The 17,855-nt window shown below is 47.5% G+C and overlaps 1 protein-coding gene across 4 annotated transcripts; it reads left to right on the forward strand.

Moving 5' to 3' along the window:
• Window positions 1–6,523: 6,523 nt before the first annotated feature.
• Window positions 6,524–15,684, forward strand: C1S (complement C1s). Of its 4 annotated transcripts, none has more exons than XM_027783790.2 (12): window positions 6,524–6,701; window positions 7,153–7,217; window positions 7,626–7,872; window positions 9,051–9,228; window positions 9,494–9,619; window positions 10,268–10,467; window positions 10,689–10,842; window positions 11,084–11,199; window positions 11,433–11,511; window positions 11,765–11,902; window positions 12,420–12,494; window positions 14,570–15,684. In XM_027783790.2, the coding sequence occupies exons 2-12, from the start codon at window positions 7,213–7,215 to the stop codon at window positions 15,346–15,348; spliced, it is 2,097 nt and encodes a 698-aa protein (XP_027639591.1). In that variant the 5' UTR covers window positions 6,524–6,701; window positions 7,153–7,212; the 3' UTR covers window positions 15,349–15,684. The 4 variants fall into 4 exon arrangements, with proteins under 4 accessions (XP_027639591.1, XP_027639593.1, XP_005235425.2 ...); XM_027783792.2 differs by having other exon boundaries at window positions 6,531–6,701; window positions 7,626–7,678; XM_005235368.3 differs by having other exon boundaries at window positions 6,532–6,701; window positions 7,626–7,830.
• The last annotated feature ends 2,171 nt before the right edge of the window (window positions 15,685–17,855 follow it).

Raw genomic sequence — 17,855 nt, forward strand, 5'->3', positions numbered from 1 at the left:
CCCTTCTCTTTTCACAGGCCAAACAAATCCAGATTCCTCAGTATCAATGCCCTAGTTACCTATCCAGTGGTCCTCCACTGGGCTCTGTCCATTCTGTTCACACCTCTTGCACTGGTGAGCCCGTAATGGGCACAGCATACCAAAACCAACTTTATCTGTGCCATGCAGAGGGAGATAATCACTCCTCCCCTTCTGTTGACTGTGCTGTCATTTGTGCCACCCAGCGTGCTGTTAGCTTTCACTGCCACAGAGGTGCATCACAGGCTGGTGTGCCAGGATCCCCAGGATGTTTTCTGCTGAGCTGCTCCTTAGCCTGTTGTCTCCCAGGCGGTGCTGGCACATAGGATTACTCTGCCTTAGGTGCAGCTCTGACCATGAGGTTACAGTGCGGCTGTGGAGTAGGCTCACCTGCTGGGGCAGGCCTTGGTGGGCATGGGTTTCACTTTAAATTATATGTTTTTATTTCTGTCTTCCTTTCCCTGCCCCACAGTGGCAAAAGCACAGATCCAGGCAAGGAAGAGGAAATACTCTTTCAAAGAGCAGTTTAACTGCACATTGGGCAGCACAGCAGAAGACAGAGAGAGTGCAGAGAGCAGATAAGGAATTAAAAGAAAGAAGGAATGGTTTGACAGAAACCTTACAAAGTTCAGAAAAGGAAATGCACCCGACATAATGTGTGGCTTAACGTGGGGATCAGGAAGAACTGAGCCAGTCACATCAGAGGTCCACAGTGAAACAGCAAGAAGCAATGGTCTCAAGCTGCCACAAAGGAAATGCTACCTGGACAGAAGGATGGTTCACCATAGGAGCAGGTGCTTTGAGAGGCCGGGAGATCTCCAGCCCTGGAGATGTTCAGAAGATGACTGGGTAAGACCCCAAGGCTCACAGCAAGTGAGAAAAATGGAATTGAAGAGTAATTGGTGCAGTAAGGAAGCACACGAAGAAGGGGAGATCTTGGCCTTGACCTCCAGAAGTCCCCTGAAGGCAGCGTAAGGTGCAGAGTGCCAGGCCCAGACAGTTAGAAGGGGTTTAAAAACCCTCCTGGATAGCTGCCACCATCAGGCTAGACTTTACAAATACATTACAGTATTGGTTCACCCTGACTGGTCACTGCCAAACTTTTTGCGAAGTCCAAGGACTGACTGAATATCAATCTCTCATTTCCATGTTTAATTGGGTGTTTCTGGTGTTTAGGGCAGTTTCCCAAGTAAATGAAGTGCATGTGAGTGTGCTGACCCTCCATCCCTCCCCCAGTCATGTTTGACAAGGAATGGGCATCTCAAATTGCTATGCTTGTAAAAGTTTCATGAAAACAGAGAACCAGGCTGGAGACAGAGGCCTTCTAGCATCACCGCTGGAGGAATCCACTCCATAATCAAGTTTCCTCCCGTGTTTGATACAATGAAATTATCCCACAGATTTAACACTTCTGTTAAAGTCTCTATCCTGCTTGACTATGCTGTGGTCTGACAGGGGATCATTGTTAGCATTTTGTTGCAAGTCCATGAACCAGTTAAGAAAGTGATGGCAACATTCATGTCCACTGAGGACATGTAAACAGTAAGATACAGATACAACTTCTGGCTCAGTCAGTCTCTTTTAGATAGCCAAAAACGGGAGAATATACCAGGGAAATACACCATACACTTTCCTCCTTCCTTAAACCTCCACATCTGGCTTCCCCTTCCCTCATCCTTCCCCTTCACTTCTCATCCCCTTTCTATAAAAATTTAGATCATACCTGGATTAGACTCTGTGGACAGTGGTCTTGCTTTGAAGGTCGGACTGTAACCTGGCACCAATGATGCCACTGTTGCTGTGGCCACTGGTACTCCGTTGGGATTGCCACAAAGGCTTACAGCACTGGGCTTAGCTTTCCATGTGCGCTGGTGCATCTCCTGCCCAGTAGACCCCTGTCAGACGCAGACTTCTCCTGCTTTTGAAAAGTCAAGGTGCTCCATCTGGTTTTGGAGGCCATGTTTGTAGCAGCAAATATGGCTTTGGACCGCTGTCTCTCTCAAATGGTGTCATCCTGTAGACCTCCAGCAGTCCTTCCACAGCTCTGACCTGAGGCTGCAGAAATAGGGAGAGTTAGAGGCTGTATGCTGGACAAAATTCTGGTCTAGGTCCTTTGTGTTCTGGAATAGCTCAGGAAACAAACCCATGACACATTCCTTTTGTGCAAAGATTAACTTATTTGAAATGTCGACTGTTTGTAAAATAAATTTGAAAAATCCTGTAGTATTTAAATACACTTATGATCAGTTAGCTACAGGTATAGTGAAACATCATGTGTACGAACTTTTACTTCTTTCATTCTGTAATTTACTATTGTCAGAGAAGGGTTTCAGAAGCAGCATCTGCTCCTGAGGTTGCCTAACAGTTTCCATTGCCAGATTCTGTTTTCAGTTGCTTGAAATGTTGCTATATTTGACCTGTTTAGATTAAATGCTAGACAGCCACTTTGGGTCAGAGCATAGTGGCTGTTTTTGAGACTCAGATCACGATGAGTGCAGTTATTTTTCAGTATGATTATTTTTAATAACCAGGGCAGTGCTATGCTTGGGAGGAGGTGGTGTAACAAAAAAATCTTTATTTGAGGTCCTGGAGCTATATGGTGGTTTCATGACATTACACGGGTATTAGTGTGAAACTTGAAGTTTGCATTAGCTCAGTGTGGCAACATGGGAATGTAGCTGCTGAAGCTTCTGCAAATTCATTGTATTGACTGTATTCGAGTGGTTCTCACAGCTTTCCCACAGATCACTGCTGCCCAAGGCCCCACATCGTTCTTCAAGTCACAGGACTTTCCTCCCAGGACCATTTCCTCCGGACTGAGGAACTGAAACAGGAATCTTGTGCCCTGTCTTGCCAGTGCCTCTTCTCCCAGGCAGGCACAAGACCCTATCCTGGTTGAAGTGGCCATGGGAGAGGAGCAGGCTACTGTTCTACAGGGGCAAGGTGACCGTCTGGAGAGAGGATGGGACTGCAGTTTAGAGTGGAACACTGACTGGGAGGAGGAAAATTCTGGAAAAGCAAGAGTTAGAATAAAATTAAATCTGGCTGAAGTCTGTAGCAGAGAATCACTGTGTCAAGGAAAGAGCACAGAGCAAGGAAAGAGCACAGAGAGGGTGGAGAAAGAAATAACCACTAGCAAGAGATGGAGCATGGAGGGAAAAGGATGACTGCTTGGAATAACTTGAAAGTAAGTTTTCATTAGAAGGAAGAATAGGAGGCCTTGGGGCCAGTAGGGAAAAAAATCAGGAGCAGGTGAGTGACAAACCAGAGACAGTTGAAGAAATTGGGACTCGGTGGATGTCTGAGATGGGGAGGGAGTGGCATGCTTGAAAACAACTCACTTCTTTGGTGGTGGAATTATTGCACAAATAGATGTGATGCCAGAGCCTGTCTCAGACATCACTGGCTCCGTTCCCTGGCTCCTCTCCACAGAACTGGGGAGCTGCAGTTTGTGTCCCCTGCAGGTGACCTCGGGCACAGTGTGACCAGCACACAGGGCACTTGCTGAGACCCGTATTGTTGCTGGGAGGGGTGGGCAGGGCAGCCCCCAGGACCGGCTGCAGCAGGTGAGGGGGGCTCCGCTGTTAGCTTCAGGCTGGGGTAACAGGCTGGGGACCCCGACCCTACCTACAGGCTGAGCGGGCCATGGAGCCATGCTCATTGCAGTCCCCTGGTCCTTCTGCAGAAATGTCACGTTTCCTCCCACAGCAGCTGCTCTGCCACCACACTTGTGGTTTAAAACAAGCCAAAGTGTTGAGAAACGCTTTGCTGTAATAGGTGAACACTAAACCACTCTTCTTCAGCCGCCGTGAAGCCACCCACATGTGCGGTGGGGATGGACGTCCCGAGGAAGGTCAGGGCAGAATGCACAGCAGTTATCCTGCAGTGGGGTACCTGTAGTCAGAGCCCCTCGCCCACAGGGAAAAGGCTGTGGGCTCCTCGCTGCAGGAACACTGTGCATCACCCGCGCTCGACAGTCCCGCCTGGAGCTACACCGGGCTGGGGGGGAAGGGAGTCCAGGAGGCAGCAGGCATGCCGGTGTGGTATAGTGTATGGAGCAGAATGGTCCTGATCCCCAGGTTTTGCTGGGAGGCTGTGGGAGCTTTGCATTCATTCAGACTTGATGCTGGAGGGAGTAAAAGAGCTGAACAGACTCTGGTGAAAATCGCCCTTGTGCAGGACACAGAGGTGGAAGTCAGCAGGTTATACCGAACATTCGGATCCAGCACATGGGCGGCTTTTCCTGGGGCTGACCCAAGGCTCTGGATTTAATCCCTGGCAACAAAACCGGCCTGGGTGACAGGGGAAGGCAGGGGAGTGCGGCGTGCAAGAAACCCACCCAATCCTCTTATTCTGGTAGGATGGGAAACAGGCACATTGCTGTCAAGGTCTTGGTAGATCAAGGTTATGTCACTTGCTGCTTACACCACCTTGACTGCCTGCTGATGGATTTCACCTAGCTAATGTGATATTTTCTCTTTTGATATTTGCTCCCTTTGTTTTATGACTCAGTGTTTCCAGATGGGGAAATGTAGCTTTTCTTAAGAACTTGGGAAAAGCTTTTTTTTCCTTCCAACTTCCTGGGGGAAGACAAGCCAGTCAAGCCTGTTTTAGATGGTGATTTTATGAAAGCTGGAAGACTATTGCTTCTCATAACATCTGGTGGAAAGGTTACAGCTATGCAACTCTGAGTCATCTCAAGACAAGATTTGTCTTATGCAATTTGGGAAAAGTAGTCTGTGGTCATGTAATTTAGGAATTTAAGAGAACGCATGTGCCTCTGAGGAGAATTACATTGCATTGGCAAACTTAACATTATCATTTATTAACCTTAATGGCATGATTTTGCCTCTTTTAAATTATTACTTTAATACAACTTCTGACATAGTTTCAGTGAATTGTAAAATATATTACCTAGCTGTTTCATCTTATGAATTGTAAAAACAATACAGACCTAGGCAAATGCAATCAAATGCTGTATGTGTATTCTGTGTAAACATATACATCAGTGTCATCGGTCTTCTGCAGAAATAGTTAGCATTATGCAGATATGTGCCCAGATAAAATGCAGCTACTTTCTTATTTAACTAACTTCAGCAATCTTTTTCTTAATTAATAGCTATATTTCTACAGAATTATTAATATTCACACACATACTAATTTACCACTGCTACAGACAAGTTGAGTAGGGTTTATATGAAAATATACAATTTCCTTGTGATGAAATGACGTGTATTATATCAGCCCACACTCATTTTACTTCTGCCATGCCCATTTTAGAATATGATTGTGACTTCAGTAGTCACTGGCAGGGTCTTTGGTTTGCCCAGTTTGGAGGAGAAGACATCTCCACATGATTTGTTGTGTATCTTTCATCACTCTTTTCCTGGTTTTCAAAATTCTGGTTAGAAACATCAAGCTGTTATCCCAAGAGACATCAGAAGTTGAATGTCATGCTGTTTTCTTTCACTGTCCATTCTCAGTTTGACAAAGAAAACAGACTAGGCATGTTCTTCAAGTAGAACCTTTATCCTGACTACAATGAAGTCAGCGATGATTCATCTGTAGGTGTTTCTCTCCCTTGACAGTATAAAGGAGGCTTTCAGCTGGGCTTTGCTAACACACTTTGCCTATGGCCTGTTGAAACTTGAATCATCCTTTTCCTGCTGAAACAAGCTCTGGATGGTGCAGCACTGATTGTAAAGGGTAGGGCTTGTAATGGAGTTTTGCATTTTCATTTATAGCCCAGTCCCAGTGCAGCTGGTTTGTGAGGAGGAGGGGGGGGGCGGTTTCTAGCGTGTTAGTGACAGGTCTTTTAGCTTGTATGGTGGTATTTTGGTTGTAGCTTGTGGGCCCTGGCTGGATTAAGGGTCCTACTCGGCATAAGCCTTGAAACTCCTTTCCGTAAGGGTCTTAGATCTCAAGTTGCTCCAGGGCTAAGTCTGATGAACAGTTGCTCTTACATGAAGTTCACTTGGTAAATAAAGAGGTAGTTACGAGTTCTTAGTCAAATTTTTACTTACAGGAGTTGTTGCCATAACAAAACCCAGCAAAGCAATGCACTCTTACTCCTGCTGGTAGCCTTGGAGTGGCACATCGGATAGGCCACTATCATTTCCTTTCTTTTTTTGTTCCCTAAAAAAGAGTCTCTGCAGCATCAGGTGAGGAGCAGCAGCAGCCCTACGGCCACCAGGCTGCAGGAACAGAGTGGGCTTCAGCAAACGGGACTCTGGATGGGGTGAGCCAACAGGTTTTCTCCATGCAAAATCATTGGACCAGTCCTCACGGGGACTCTCCCCTTTCTACACCCTTTGGATTTTGTTCCTAACTTTTAAAAGTGAGGGGGAAGAGGAAGAAAGGAGAGGCAGCCGAAAGTGCTGTTCCCCTCCCTTTTCCCAAAAGTCATCTGATTTCCCGAAAATCCCTAATACAGACCATATCTGCGCAGCCTGAGCCAACAGGATTGTGCAACTTGTTCTGGAAATTGCCCTCCCTGCCGGGAGCCGGCCAGGCGAGCGTCCCTGCCGGGCCGGGGTCTGGGAGCGGCGGCCGCCCGCAGAGGGAGCTGCGGGGCTGCGGACCGGAGCGCGGCCAGCCTCAGCCCGGGGCGCGGCGCGGGGAGAAAAAGAGAAAGAAAGAGAAGGGAAGAGAGGAGGCAAGCAGACACGAACTAGGGAGAGAAGGTAAATATTGCAAGCGTTAGAAATGAGACAGGAAGATATTTCTGAGCGGCGCAGTCTGACAGCTGGAAGAGTCAGGACAAGCCGCTCCCCAGCCCTGTAATTCTGGAGGTGCTGGGAAGGTAATTCTGGAGGTGCTGGGAAGAGCGGACTGGGTGCCCCGGGCGGGAGGTGCCTCAGCACGGTGTTTGGAGACACCGATGGTCCGAAGGGGGGGAACCCGAGTGCCAGGAGCACCAAGGTGGAGATCACCTCTTCGTTTTGTCAGTGTGGACCTAGCATCCCTTCTTGATGCTTGGGGTTGCCTATGCAAGAGGGAACAGGGATATAAACATGCTTTTGAGGCAAAATATTGATGTGTCCTCCACAAGCTGAGGCCTGGGGTCTTTGACCTGCCCAGCAGACACACAGAAGCACAGGCGACATTAATCAATCATGCTGTTTTTTGTCTCAGACCATAACTCCAAAGTCCAATTGGTGAAAGTTTTCAGAAAGGAAGATCTGCTTTTTCCAGATGTGGTGAGTTATTGAATCTCCAACGGGAACTCAGGTTTAGTAATGATTTCATGTTATAAATTAGGTGTTTTTCCTGTAGTACTGTACTGATTCTCAAATCTGAATGTATCTATAGCCCAAGCAGCCTTCAGAACAAGGCAGTGAAGTAGGGAATAGCACTTAAGACCCTTGTCTTCAACTCCTGCAGCACTACCAGCTCTTAGAGAGCTGGAGAGGAGTGGAGGGCAAGACTGAGGTTGTACTCTTTCTGTGTGAAAGGGAGAAAGATAAGCTCCAGACAGCTACAGCATTGCTCATTAGAATGCTAAAGCCGGCAGCTGCGTGCAGCCCAGGGCTGGTGTTTCCACTGACGGTGTGCTCAGGCGGGCAGAGCAGGCTGCTGCCATGGTGTCTTCCTTCCTCTTTTCCCAGGTACCTTGTCTTCCTCTGCCTCCCAACCTGGGCTGATGCAGCCTCCATGTACGGTGAGATCTTGTCACCCAATTATCCTCAGGTGTATCCTAATGATGTGCAGGAATCCTGGGAAATCCAGGTCCCTCTGGGATTCGGCATTCGCCTTTATTTCACACATATGGATCTCGAACCATCGCAGAACTGTGAATATGACTTTGTAAAGGTACTGTCCTTGTCCTCAAGTGAGAAAAAGACAAGAAGGCGGGTTAGAGCACAGAACATCAAAGCTGTGTACAAAGCTCAGGACTGGAAGAGGAGATAGACACTTTCTTGCTTTTCTGAGCTCCAGGAAGCCCAAATGACTGCATGTGTCTGCACCAGTGGTCACTAAATTGATCTGAGTTTGCCCCGTAACCACGCGAGCATTGTCTGCCAACTGAGTGCCCCATCTATGCCTGCTCCCCATGTCTCGCCTATACCCATAGGGAAAGCCTTCTCAGCCTTCACCGACACCTCCCTGTTGCAAGGCCAATGAATAAAGGCCATTTCCTTAGGGCATTGCTTTTCTGTCCCTGAAATTGTTCAGAATTAATCCGTGAGTGGACATAGGTGATTTAATGCAATCAGAAACTGATTGGAAATGATGAAGGTTAAAAACAATCAAGAGATCTGCATGTGGTAGCAGGCACTCCCGTGAAGTGCTGTGCTGCATTGCACCGCAGTTTTCTATGATCTGTGAACCACAGACTTCTTAAAATGTAGAGGCCCACTAGCTCTGCTCCACGTTGTCCCACAGGGCACAAAAGATCGGGTGTTTCCACACAAACAGACAGAAGCAACACCACCCTCTCCCGCAATAGCTCAGTGTGAAAAGGGGCTGTGCGAGCCGGTGCAGTGCCAGAAGGGGACCTTGGAGAAGAACCAAGGTGGGATGGTAGGGTAGATGTGCTCTGCTGGAGCTGCCATAACACGTGGCCTTTTGCAACAAACTGATGAACCTGTCAGACCCTCAGTGGTGGGTTTTGCCGTTTTGAACCATGCTGTTGATTTTTTTTGTACAAGTGGGCAGGGAAGGATGTTAACAGAGCACTTTCTGGATTAATTTGTATCTGAGAAATTAAGACAGCTACTTCACAGCTAGGAAGTCTGTAGGAGGGAACGCTCCTCAAGTGTCTTACAAATGTCACAAAACTGGTTGTCTGGGGGCTCCGTTCAGCTACACCTTAGCTGGCTGTCTTCTGCTCTTGGCCAGCTGGGCAGAAGCCTGGGTCTGTCCTGCTAGCGTGTGACATAGCTGCACCCGGGGAGATCTGCCCAAGCATTGTGAGAAATGCGTGCAATTTAGGAGCCTTTGGCTAGCCACCTATTACTTGAAAGACTCAAGTTGTTGGTAATTACGCACCTTCCAGTAATGACGTAAGACCACTCTGCATTGTTTTGCAGATCCTGTCTGGTGACGAAGTTGAAGGTGTGCTTTGTGGGCGGAAGAAACCTCGTACCCCTGGCTCTTCAATTGTGGAGGAATTTCATGTCCCTTACAACACACTCACCATGCGCTTCCAATCAGACTTTTCCAATGAGGAGCGTTTCACTGGTTTTGCAGCCTACTACGTTGCAGTGGGTAAGGTTAAACCAGCCTCCTCTGAATCTTTGTAGTGTCCAGGCTAGGTGAGGAGGAAAGCTGACAGAAGGGTTTGCCTTACAAGAATGTCTGATTTAAAAGGGATCCCAGCAGACAGGACTGCTTTCCAATACAGCCAGTATAAATGCTGTCTTAGAGATGCCTTTTCCTTGTTGTCCACCAGTGCTTGCTTCACTTTCTCACCTTCCTCCTGCCCCTAGAGCCTTCTCCTAATCTTGGCTGATTCATCTTTTCATGCTTGCAGACTTGGATGAGTGCACGGATTTTGTGGAGGAACCTTGCAGTCATTACTGTAATAATTATATTGGAGGTTACTTCTGTACCTGTCCACCGGATTATTTCCTCTATGAGGATGAGAAAACATGTGGAGGTAAGAGATCTACATTAGCTGTGCTCAACAGTAAGAGCTAATTTAGGCCAAGTGAGATACTGTGCACGGAAGACCTGCTCTATCAACCTTCTCAGCCAGTTGTGGCAGGTATATTTGGGGGAAAAACTGTCCCAGTGCAAATCTGAACTGGCAGTAGGCCTGATTTGGGGAATTTCTACTAACATATTCTTAACATTATTTTTTGTTTAAGAAACTACTAAATGAGGTTCTTTAAAGACTGTGATGGAGACCCTTCTTAGCGTACTGCTGTGAGTCTTTTAATCTCTGACAAAACAGGGCAGTTCAATCAAGAGACAAAAATGGCCCAGGGGCTGCTTGGCTTGAATCAAAAAATGGCAAAGTCACAGATGGTGCATGTTGAAAGGAGTGTCGTATGAGGACCCGGGCGTGAGGGAAGGGGGCTTGAATCACAGGTGGAAGGTAAAAGGAAAGGCCACTAGAAGTTCAGGTCCCTGGGTGATTGGATAGAGATCAGCCCTGGCTTCAGTTCCTTGGGGAGATGCCATGTCAATGGCATGGTTAGTGCAGGTGTCTGAGGAGACTGGAGATGTGGTGGAAGAGGGAAAGCCTGTGGGCTTCATACCATTTCCCTTCTGAATCCTACCTGTGTTCCTTCCTTAATCCCAGTGAACTGCAGCGGGAATGTCTTCACGGAGCCATCAGGGGAGATTGCCAGCCCCAACTACCCCAACCAGTACCCAGAGAACTCGCGGTGTGAGTACCGGGTGGCTCTGAGGCCGGGCTACTTCGTGGCGTTGACCATACATAGTGGGGACTTCGACCTGGAACCAGCCGACCCCACAGGGAGTTGCCACGACAGCTTGACAGTAGGTGTGGGGCTTGGGGAGGGAGTCGGGATGCTCTGGATCTCCCCTCAGTCTTCTCATATTCAGAAGACACTCTGACCGCTTCATGTTCTTTCTAACCACGTTGCCTTTTGAAGTTCTTGGGAATACATTTGAATATGTATATATTGAATATATATTTGACTCACTCTCACTGAATACATTTGATATTTCTCATTTCTTCTGGTTTGTTATTTTCCCAGTTTGTCTCTGGAAAGCAGCGTTTTGGTCCCTATTGTGGCAGCAAATTCTCAGGTCCTCCTGAAATCAAAACTAGGAGCAACGTTCTTGACATAATCTTCCAGACAGACCACAAAACACAGCACAAAGGCTGGAAAATACGCTACTATGAGGATTGTGAGTAAATACTTGGGAAAACGTTCCCTCTGGTGCTGAGTTAAGGAGAAGGTTTGTCCCGGGTCAGATTCATGGTACAAGAGCAGGTTGACTTGTTGACACCAGCTGGTTTTGAGTAAACAGAGATGCCCGTTCACGTATTCCAGAGGGAAAGTAATCACTGGGGAGAAAGAATTTGGGAGCTGGAAGGAGAGCAAATCTTGAAGCAGTTAATCACTGAATTCCACCTATCTCTTCAAAGCCATAACCTGTCCCCCGAGCATCATTCCGAACTCTGTTCTTGAGCCGCAGAAGGACAAGTACGTCTTCAAGGACAGTGTGAAGGTGACCTGCGTGGAAGGCTATGAAATTGTGAGGGTAAGTTACATAAACCAGCATATATCCCCTGTGGCCCCCTCAGCAGCCTCCTGATGCCATTTCACATCAGGTGCCCTGAGCACCTGTGGGGACTCAGAAGTTTTCACCACAGCTGTAGTAAGTGGAAACTTCTTCCAGCCACGGGAGCGTTCTGAGGACCCTCCGCTGGAGTGCCTGTGTCAGACACATTTCATGGCCAGTGGCTCACATAGATCCCGTGTTCTTTTCCCTAGCAACGAGACAGCGTCGTGACTTTTCACTCCAGCTGTCAGGAAAATGGCGAATGGAGCAACTCCCATCTCCGCTGTGTTCGTAAGTGACCTGTCTCTGTACTGTGGGAAGCAGACTGGAAGCAGAGCCTTTAGGCTCTAGATCCACTGTATCTCCAGACAAGGAGAACGCTGAAGGACTGGGATGTGAGCAGGCTGAAAGGACAGAGGATGTGAGCACTGATGACCATACAGGGACCAGAGTAGCTGAGTGGTTCCTCCTCACACAATAATCATATTGTTAGGTGAGAATGCCTCTTTGATTATATTTCATTGGTTTTGTTTCTTCTCTACAGCTGTCAACTGCGGTGATCCCACTCCTATTGACAATGCCCAAGCCGTGTACGTCTCCGAGCTTCACGAGCCTCTGTACAAAGCTGCTTTCCGGTATCAGTGTGATGCTCCTTACTATACCCTAAAAGACAAGGAGGATGGTGAGCATTGCCTCTGCTACACAGACATGCTTCTTTGAGCAAAGGCCTGAGAAATGGTGCTGGCATCATCATGGGGCTGGGATTATATTCCATCATGTCAAGACTGGGAAAAAAACTCGTATTGGTGTGGGGTGGCAGGCAGTTGATTTGCGTTGCCTTTGTGTTTAATACACTCTAATAATGTCAGCACTTGGGCTGTTGACCTAAATGCATTAGCAAGTCCTCTCTCCGTTTGCCTGGTGTGTGAACCATAGAGACTTTTGTCACATCTAGTGCACAGTTCCGCTGGAGAAGTAAAGGACTCAAGAAATCTGTTAGATGAGGTCCCTCCAAAACAGGGGCAGAAGCGTCCTTGTGGGGTTGTGTACTTGGAGGGAGATCTCAGCAATGTTTACCAAGCTGTGCTTGCTCTGGGAATGAGAAGGTTAATACATCATCTTATACAGTAATGCTGCTTACCCCCCTCTTCATCCTGGTTGTATCCTTATGGCACTCTTTTTTTCTTGTGTTTTCCAAGCGGTGTATCAGTGCTCAGCCAGTGGAGAATGGGTCAACGAAGACATGGGAACAAAGCTACCAAAATGTGTCCCAGGTACTACCAAAAACTGTGTACATGTACACGCGGCATATAAAGACCACTGCTTCTTTCACCTCTCTGTTTTTAAATATTTAAGCCTGAAAGTGCAGTTGATCCATCCTATGTTGTTTGAATCACATTGGACAGGGTATTTCTAAAAGCTGGGGGCCCCAAAGGAGGGTCAGATGAGGCAGCAGAAAAGAAACTGGAAACAAAAGTGGGCAACGTAATAAGACAGCTGGTATGACAGGACCTCTTCAAGTACCGCTGTGTGTTTCCACACCAGGTTCCCCACCTTCAAGTGTGTGCATTCTCAAGTTGTTCAGTGCTTTAGATCTCTGTCTGCATCACAGGTAGCAAAAAGACTGACAGGTCAAAAGAGGTGTCTGGCAATGATGGACCTCTCTGTCTTGAGTCCCTCCCAAACTGCACTGGGAGATGTAGCTTCTCATCAGACCTCTGCTGTGGGCAGTGCTCAGCTGCCCGCTGGGCACTACAGACGCAGCACTACAGGGAAAGGTCTTTCACTGCTCACTGGAAGTCACAGCCTAAACCCTTATGGTTTAATGTGTCCTTCAGCTACACTTACTATGTCTGAAGGCTCAAGCAAGATCCCTGTCAAGGACCTTCGCACCCTCTCTTTGTGGTTTTGGGGGACACTGAGGAGGGAAGCTAGTAGGCACTGCTCCTGCTCCTGACTGCTGGTAGTTATGGCTGGGTCTTAACTTCCAGCTGAAAGAGAGAATTTTAGATCCTATGTATTCTGCACGCTGTCCACCTTACCCTCTTTGAAGAGGCATCGTGCTTAGGGCTAATCGTAATGATGCCTATTCATTACTCCAAACCCCCAAACCATCGTGGGCAAAGCACAAGACACAGCTGAAGGTGACAGAGCCTCTGAAGGGCCAGCTCAGCTGACTGCTCGGACTGTGCAAGTGCACAGTGCAAAAGGCAAATTGTGGGATACAGCTCAGAATTTACTGCCTGGGAGGCAGGACATGAATGCAAGAACATGAAGCCAGACTCTTCTCGACAGGACGCAGCAGCAAAAGACAGTGACAGGCAATGGGCAGAAACAAAATTCTGGCTACATTTAAGGAAAAATATCCCATTCCCCCACCCACCCCAGCACTGGAACTGGTGTCCAGAGAGGCTAGCTAATCACCACCCTTGGAGATGGTCAGAACTCAGGTGTGAAAGCTTCTGAGCAACCTGGGCAGAGCAGGGGAAGGGCAGTTAGGGACGAGCAGGTGGAGCTGGAGCCATCGAGAGGTACCTTCCAGCCTAAATCTTTCTATGACTACCTACTGGCTATAGTTCCTTAATCTGTGACTCTGTGACTAAGGGCTCAATGTAAACAAGGCAATGTGATAAGAAATTGATTTCCTAGCTACAGCAGAACGGCCAGCTGCATTTATGCCCTTAGTGCCCACATTCTGCAAAACATTACAGAACACCTTGGCCAAAGAGCAGGGAGCATCTCTGCACAGAGATAGACCCACAGACAAGATCTCCATTGACCCACTGCTTAAGATTTTACATTCTAAAAGAATAGAGAGAAAAAATGGTAAAACAATGGTTAAAACAACACATAACCTCACACTATCTGGAGTTCACAAAAAAAAAGATAAATTTTTAAAGACCAGCATCGTGTTTCTAAGAACTTAAATATTTTTTCCAAAGACAATCACTTCACCTACAGGCTATAATTCAGCAAAGGAAAAATGCTAACTAGAATGCAGTTAAATTGTGAAAATTGACATACCCAGCACTGGCGGGGTGACAACCCCTTTCCAGAACAAGAATTTGAAAATGAGTATTTTTAGCCTAAATCGAACGTTGGTAGTAGTTTTGCTCGAATTTTCTTTAATTTCTCTCTAAATAATAGTTGCAAATTCTATGACATGGAATATAAACATTGGTTACTCAGAATCAAAAATGATTTAGCAGGCGCAGGAGGGACGGGTATGGGCTTTTTAGCAGTACCAAAGAACCCCTGGTTTGCAACTCGGCAGGTTGGTACCAGAGAGCCCCTGTTTGTAACTGCGAATTATCCCATCTGGTTCCTCTTTTTTTTCTTTTCTTTCCAGTGTGTGGGGTGCCTAGCAATCCCATTAAGGAGAAAGCAAAGATCATTGGAGGCACCCTTGCAGAAAAGGGCAACTTTCCCTGGCAGGTGTATTTCAATTACCCAAGAGGAGGCGGTGTGTTAATCTCTGAGCGATGGGTAATGACTGCAGCTCATGTGCTGGAGGGGTACGACAGGCCCGACATGTACGCCGGGGCAATCAATATCGCTGGAGAATCTCTGCGCCGGGAGGGCCAGCGGCTGATCGCAGAGGCCTCATTCATCCACCCGGGCTGGAAGAATCAGCCCACTGACACCAGGACCGATTTTGATAATGATATTGCGCTACTGAAGCTGAGGGATCCTGTGAGGATGGGCCCAAACATCTCGCCCCTCTGCCTTCCTGGTAAATCACCCGAGTACGAGCTGGAGGAGGGGACGCTGGGCTACATTGCTGGCTGGGGCCAGAGGGAGAAGGGAAGGCTGCCCATCTATCTGTGGAAGGCACTGATTCCCGTGGTGGGCATGGATAAGTGCCGATCTGTGAAACCAGAGGGCTCTGCCGATTCCAGTGCGTACCGATTCACCGACAATATGATCTGTGCTGGTGGGGGCAAGGACAGCTGCAAGGGGGACAGTGGCGGAGCCTACGCTATCCAAGATCCTCTTGATGACAGACGGTACTATGTGGCCGGGCTAATCTCCTGGGGACCACGTTGTGGTACCTTTGGTCTTTACACTAAGGTAGTGCGTTATTTGGACTGGATTGCAGAGACAATGAGCCAGCATGAGGATGAATAAACTTGGCAGGATTAGCTCTTTCTCCTTTCAGTGCGGTCACCCTTCCTGAACACGATGGTTACGTGCTCAGGCTGGCTGTGGTCCTGCTCACTCGGTGGATGGAACACATTGTGTCTGTGCTGAGTGCAGGCTCCTTCCGCTTCTTCCCATATTTTTCTATCCCATTATTTCCCACCTGGAGAAGACCTAGCAATGCCCCACCTGACAGGGAGATTTCAATGAAAATAAGAGAGAATAATTGTTGGTTCCCAGGGTAGGTTCAGAGCCTGGGTTTGGATTTATGTGTTTCCTGTATTGTTCAGAATCTCTAACAGCATTAAAGAATGTCCAAATTGCCTTTTGTGCAATGTGCTGCTGTGTATGTGCTACCTTTCTTCTTCTCGGTCCAGACCTAGTTCTCCCTGAAACTCCCTCAACCAAGGGTCTAATCACATTTTGATTCACTACGCTGCCAGTTTTTGTCAAGCTGTAACTTGTTCTACCTAAATCTTCATGAAGCTGTTCTGAAACGATTGCATCTCATTGACCAACCGTGACCAGCAATGAGGATTTCTGGCTTCTGAGTCAAGCTGAGCAGAAGAGACATCTTCAAAATCCTTTCATTCCCCTGTCCTCAGGGCTTTATTTTCCAAACTTTATTGTGTTAGATAAGAAATAAATCTTGCTTGATTTAGGCAAGGTAGCGTTGTGAAAGAAGATTACCTGATATGTGTTAGTGGTGTCTCCTGCTCCAGAAAGTCCTGGATCAGCTGTCCTTCCGCTGAGGTGGTCAGTGAACTGGCGCAGGTGGCATATGGTGAGAGACGGAGGAAGCTGGGTTTGTTCAGCTGGAAAAGGAGGAAGCCAAGATGGGGATCTAGCTGCTGTCAGACACCTAAAGGAGGGCTGGGGAGTACACAGGGCAAGGCTCTGGTGACAGGACAAAAGGCAGCAGACGTGAATTGCAATCGTGGAATTTTCAGTTGGGATTTTTCCCAGGGTGGGGGTCAAAACTGGAACAAGTACCATAACACTGCGGGATCTCTGTCCCTGGGAATCTTCATAACTTGCCCAGACAAGGCCCTGAAGCTCTGAAGTACTGCTGTCAGCAGTGCGTTGGACTAGAGACCTCCTCTTCCAGCCGAAGTTTTTCTGAGAGTCGGGGAAATGGTGAGGAGGAGGAGGTGTGCAGCTCTTGGGAGATTCCACAGATTCCCACACTCAGTGTGAGCACCTTCAGGTTTGAGTAACCAGCAAAAGGTTATTTTGTCATTGGGCTGGTAACCAAGGATCTTACACCACATTCCTGAGGAACTGGACCCACAGGACACTGAATGCTTTTTACTTTTATATCTGTATGTGTCAAGCTTGAATCTTGTATGAAGTTTTATAGTCATCCCTTCTTGTGGCTAAGTAGGTGGACTCATCCCAGCTTTCCTGGCATCCTCATGGAGCGCCAAAGGCAGGTGTCCAGCCCTGGTATCCAGTCCCGGCTGCAAATTTAGCTCGTGTCCCTCTTGGGCAAAGAGGTGACTGCATACTGGCAAAGAAACAACGATGCAGTGGTGCCAGGGTGACAATTTTTTATAGCTTCACAGTATGTATTAGAATTTTACAAATTATACAGACAAAGCCAAACATCTGGGGTAATCATGAGCGAAAGCCACTAGAAGTCTTACAGCCTGCTGTGTCTGGCTATTAGGAAGCTTCTGCCTTGGCTATGTGATGGATACTTCAGCAGTAGGAACAGCTCAACAAAGTATGATTTGGGGAAAATTAATCCATTTTAAGTTCTGAAAAGTGACCTTCAAACTAAGGTAAGACATTTCCTCAACTCCTCTGCCCACAAAGCCACTCAAGCAAGCAGCATCGTGTGATTACTCACCAACCTGCTGATGAACTCCAGTCTTTCTCAAAAGCAAGGGAAGGCAAACTGCTGAAATCAATTCAGGACAGCCGAGGAGAAGAGAAACAGAAATGTGGCCCAATGGTCGAAGAGCAGGAGACAGGAAAGCAACTCACTTAGCTGGGATTGCTGTTCCTAGGGGGGTCACAGGTTCCACTGGGGTTTTGAGGCAAATCATCTGTTCTCCATGCCTTGGTTTCCTGAAGTTTCCTAGTCTCCTGCAAAGTAGGAGATCCTTTAAGATGCCTTCTCTGTAATTTTTCTCAATTTTTACAAGGACTGAAGAGTTGGGTATTTTTCTGTCCTTGTCACCTGTACTCACTGAACATCTCAGAAATTCCCTGTTCTTCACCTGGAATACTCCCCCAGCTGCATATTCTGCAACCTCCCTTCCCTCCCCCAGACCAGGTTTTATCCATTGCTCCTGTACAACTGGGCACCTTGTTTTACCATGCTCCTGTTGCCTCTCCTGCTCTTCTCTTGCCCACACAAATGGGAAAGATCAACAGAATTCCAACCCTGAAGATCATGGGTGAACTTGTATCAGATGTGCAGCTCGCTCCCCAGGATATGTTATCTCAAAAGCAAATGAGACATACTGACACCTGAGGAGATCCACAGC

The sequence above is a fragment of the Falco peregrinus genome, chromosome 6, assembly GCF_023634155.1.
Source record: "Falco peregrinus isolate bFalPer1 chromosome 6, bFalPer1.pri, whole genome shotgun sequence".
Taxonomy (NCBI): domain Eukaryota; kingdom Metazoa; phylum Chordata; class Aves; order Falconiformes; family Falconidae; genus Falco; species Falco peregrinus.